The sequence below is a fragment of the Nematolebias whitei genome, chromosome 7, assembly GCF_014905685.2.
Source record: "Nematolebias whitei isolate Nwh7 chromosome 7, NemWhi1, whole genome shotgun sequence".
Classification (NCBI taxonomy): Eukaryota; Metazoa; Chordata; class Actinopteri; order Cyprinodontiformes; family Rivulidae; genus Nematolebias; species Nematolebias whitei.
Window position 1 is genome coordinate 45,443,644 of NC_056504.1, and position 4,990 is coordinate 45,448,633.

Sequence of the window (4,990 nt, forward strand, 5' to 3'; positions counted from 1 at the left end):
TGAAACAGATCAGCAGCAACATGAAACAGATCAGCAGCAACATGATATGGTTTTTCACAGTGATTATTCTAGTTAGAGATTCATGAGTCTAACAGCCTCAGGGTAGAAGCTGTTCCTCAGTCTAGTGGTTCTACACTTAATGCTCCTTAACCTCCTTCCTGAGGGGAGTGGGGCAAAAAGTGTGTCTGCTGGGTGAGTGGGGTCCTTCATGAAGCAGGTGGCCCTCTTCCTGCATCTGGAGGTGTAGATGTCTGTGATGGTGGGGAGGCTGATTCCGACAGATTTCTGTGCAGCCTTCACCACTCTCTGCAAAGCTTTTCTTTCTGCAGCTGTGCAGCCTCCATGCCACACGTTGATGCTCGAGCACAGGATGCTCTCCACTGCACATCTCAACTCCCTCGAACTAAAATTTAAACGTCAACTTTCATCGTTGCGCAGATTCATTGCTAACTAAATTGGACACGAGCTTATCCAAGATAGACACAAAGGGAGTGGCCAGGTGATTTGTTGTCAAATGAGTGCACGTTCTTCCTTGTTAGGAGGCTAAAAGGATATAGTGACTTCTTTGTCAAGCATAAGATACACCATCCAGCCTGCAAAATGAAGCATCTGTCATTGTTTGAGGGTGCATCTGTACTCTTAGCAAAGATAATTAGAATTTAAGGACCAGTGATGCAGAGGTTGGAACTTGAAGGAGGCATATGCTACCACTGGAACAAAGTCTTACAGAAGGCCCCTGGGTAAATCACCACAATAAGGTCTGACTACATTTTTGTTTAAATTACAACAGCAGAACTTCATAGGTAGAGAGTAGATGTGCTTTATTGACATTGGGAGCAGTCCAGATCATGCACCTAAAAATCTGTGTTTCATCAATCTGTAATAAAACCTAAAATTATGAAAAAAAGAGTCTTTTTTTCCATTATGGTGTTGCTGGCATAGATGATAAACATCATGAGACAGTGAGAAAGACTTGTCCACACACCTGACAACTTGGCCCTGTAATGATTTTTGTGGATAAAGTTTTTAATATTTTATATAGGGTTTGTATTTTTACCTTACAGTCAGGAAAAAAATATCTCTATTGGTACTGGGCATTTTGGAAGATTAGCAGAGATGATAATGAGCACTTACAGCTAAATCTGGTACATTTAACCATTTTTATCAATGTGACACAAATAAACAATACTCAAATAAATAATATGAAATCCAGGTCAATGTTGTCAGTCCAGAATAGGCGTCATGCTGTCAGTTTAAGTAAGCAGTTTGGTTTTGCGTAGCTACTCTTTGAATGGATTGAATTAGTTTGATCTCTTACTCCGAGTCCGAGCACATGAAACAGAAAACACCGGAACTGATACGCAGCCTCTATTCCTCCACTAAGATTTATTGAATAGGCTGTTAACACCAAGGCTTCTTCACTGGTCCTGAGTTTGATTGCTGACCACATATCAGACAATTTGGTGGAAAGATTAAGTAAATAATAGTTATATAGTTAAAAATTCAAAACAGAGAAAAAAACATCTAAAATGAAGATTCCCATTGTCGTTTTCTTTCCTGTAATTTGGAGTGTGTAATGGCCTGTGTTCCCCACTAATTGCATGCTAGATGAGATGTGAGGATCTATATTGTATTAGAGCATTAGTGTCACCAAGTTTTATCAAGCTCTTCAAGGGTTCAGATTACCAACCTAATTAATACTGTAACAAGTCATTCAGAGGACCATGGAAACCAATTCCATACATCCCAATTTCCCACCATTTTTTATGTTACTCAAAATGTTTAAAGGTCACTTGTCCTTTTACTATGCATCAGAAAATAGACAAGCCAATTATTTAACTATTGATGAAGTTTGGCAGTTACATGTTTTCAGATTTATAATTTTAAATGCTAAATTGCATTTTTTTTTTTAAAGAGTTAATTTAAATTACAATTATGGTTGACCTTTTGAACCCAGGGTGCAGACAGAACTCAGGAACTTGTGGATTAGAAAATAATATTTATTATTCACAACAAAAAGAGCTGACATGGCAGCAAAACTTAAATGTTTGGAGGTGATTACGGTAGGAGCAGGTACAAAACATGACACGAAGGAGAAAAATCCATGGGCAATGCGATGGGGACAAGACACAGAATGTATAGGAACACCCATGATTGACACGAAGGACACCTGGGGTGATTAGGGTAGGGGACAGGTGTGTAGGAGCTGCAAAAACACACATAGATCTTCACAGTATATCGTTCTGCAGCATGCTCTGAATTGTGCTGAAAGCTAAGCAAAGATGCACATCCAAATGTGTCCATTTGCATGTACAGCAACAGTGAAAAGTAGCCACCCACGTTGCCAAGCTTCACCACTACCCACCCATATAATGTTTTTTTACAGTATGAAACTGCCAAAATAAACACAGCAAACTTTTTTCTATACAGTATTATGCTTGTAATGTTGGGAGGATGCCACATTCTTCTGGTTTACGTTGTAAATGTCTAATTATTACCATCTGTATCAAGTCAAGTGCAAAAAAAAATAAAAATCTGTAAACGTTAAAATGAACCATTTCTCTCAATATTGTTGATTTCAGTGACACACACTGTAAATCTGAGGTTAATGATCAAGTGATCTCAATTATTGGCATGAAATAAATAATTTAGCTATAAAACAAGCGTGCATTAAATGAAACATTAAACTTTGCAGAAGTGTCAAATACAAGAATCAGCACTTTGTGATTTGCACTCATTAATTGTCGAATGAGATTTTGCCTTCTAAGATGAAAACAGTCTTTTTCAAAACAGTTGTGTTTAACTTCTAAATCCATCCATCCATTATCTTTTCTTGCTTTATTCTTTCTGGGTCGCGGGGGCCGGTCATGTCCATGTCTAACATTCACTGTGCGAAAGGCAGGGGACACCCTGGACATGTCTCCAGTCCATCACAGGGACACATAGAGACAAACGAGACAAACAGCCATTCACTCTCTCACTCACACCTAGGGACAATTTAGAGTTACCAATCAGCCTAACATGCAGAGGCTTCAAATGTTATCAGCCCATTAAATGGCTGTTATTAGTTGTTATCATCCCCATAGGTTCCATTCAGACTGTCCCTCCTGTACCTCCTAGTAGGCTTAAAGGTACATTCTTATCGCTGATAATATGCAACTTCGCCTGCGTATAAAACCGGAAGCTTTTTTTTTGTTAGCTTTATTTAAATGAGTAAATGAATCCTCGAGGCTCAATGGGAACTAACCTGTATAAATACAGATTGAATTGAATTGAAAAATTTAACCCTTTTCCTACACCTAACCTTACACCTGACCCAGAGCTCTGACCCTAAACTTAACCCCCTGACCCTTGAGCCTTAACCTAACCCTGAACCTTGACTTATTATCAGCGATAAGAACGTACCTTTAAACCTACTAGGAGGTACAGGAGGGACAGTCTGAACGCAACCTATGGGGATGATAGCAACTAATAACGGCCATTTAATGGATAACATTCGAAGAGCCGGGTGCTAACATGCATGTTTTTGGCAACATCCAGAGCTACTAAGAAACAATGACACAAAAATACATCTTTGTTTTACAACACTGTAAATACTTAGAGTCTTTGCACGTTTATTGCAACTTGCACAAGTTTTTTGGATTTTTGCACCTTACTCGGTTTTTATCTCTGCTGTTACAAAAATAGAAAAACTTTATGCTGCTAACCACATATCAAAACATGTTTCTACCTCATGTATCACCAACACATGTACCAATCAACACACATCTGTAGTCTTGTCTCTTAATTGTTTAGATAAATGATTAGATTAGGTCATCTGTCTTTTTATATTTATTACAGGTCTGTTTGTATGTATTGTACTGCTGTGTATCTGCACTGTATTGTGTTGTTTTGCACTTTATTTTCTGTGTTGCACCATGATCCTGGAGGAACTGCTGTTTCGTTTCAATGTGTACTTGTACGTAGCTGAAATGACAATAAAACCTCTCTGACTGTGACTGTGTTCTAGTAATGCCACAGTATTCTGCGAGCGTCGTGCTGTGGGTGGATGTGCTGGGTGAACAGACCAACCTCACCTCATAAAGTTATAAGGACTTTTGATCGACCTCACAGTTGTTAAATCAGCTCCCAGTCCTCTTAAGAAAGTGCATTAGGCTGCACAGCCGAGATATTCTATAACGTTTAACTTTATGAATAATATCCAAGCCAGCTAGCTCTGTCTTTCATCATATTCTTCCCATATAGTGTTTAGTTATACGTAAATATCACGTTTAACCTGAAATGTTTGTCAAGTCAATGAAATTATAATAGAAGTTCATCGTCATTGTGTTTTTCTATTGAATTTAGTCTCAGCAGAACTGTCGTTTGAGTTTTCTTTACTGAATAAAAGACAGTTTTTATCAATACATTCAAAAGGAGTTTGTCTAAACCTGTTTTCTTTGTGTGCCTCAGGTGTGGAGGGCATGGAGTGCTCCCTGCCTATGGATGGCAGACGTGTCTCCCTGACCCATCTCTCTAAGGACAGCTTTCGCGAGTGCCAGGCCACCCTGACTCTAACAGACCTGCTCATCATCATTTTCTCTGGCATCTCTGTGTCTGTGGTGGCCATTATGACCAGCTTCTTTCTGGCATCCACTGTTCATTGCTTCCAGCGCTGGAGTAAAGGAGCCAAGGGGGACGAGGAGGACAGCGAGGAGTGAAAGCATTTCGTTTGGAGACTGTGTCTCAACCTGGAACTTCAACCATTTGAAGACACTAAGGACGCTAACCATGAGCTCGTGCTGTGTCATACCTGGAAACGAAGCGTTGAGTGCTACTCATGTAGCTTAAGCGTGGACATGCGCAATAGACTATAGACATTCCCAAGGAATGAGTACCAATCAAAGGTTAGTGAGTGTTCTGCTCCATCAGCAAAATTATATTATAGGGATCATATTTTGTCTGTGAATACCTCTGGTTTTTATTTGCACCTACTGGGTCTTGGTTCGTT

General features: G+C 39.4%; 1 protein-coding gene across 1 annotated transcript in view; it reads left to right on the top strand.

Annotated features, from left to right (window-relative positions):
* The window catches only part of lrrc38b (leucine rich repeat containing 38b), a 22,769-nt gene extending 18,069 nt beyond the window's left edge, over positions 1–4,700 (top strand). Inside the window, exon 2 of the mRNA XM_037679893.1 lies at positions 4,453–4,700. Coding sequence (XP_037535821.1) covers positions 4,453–4,700 — 248 coding nt within the window. The remainder of the gene's footprint in view (positions 1–4,452) is intronic.
* The last annotated feature ends 290 nt before the right edge of the window (positions 4,701–4,990 follow it).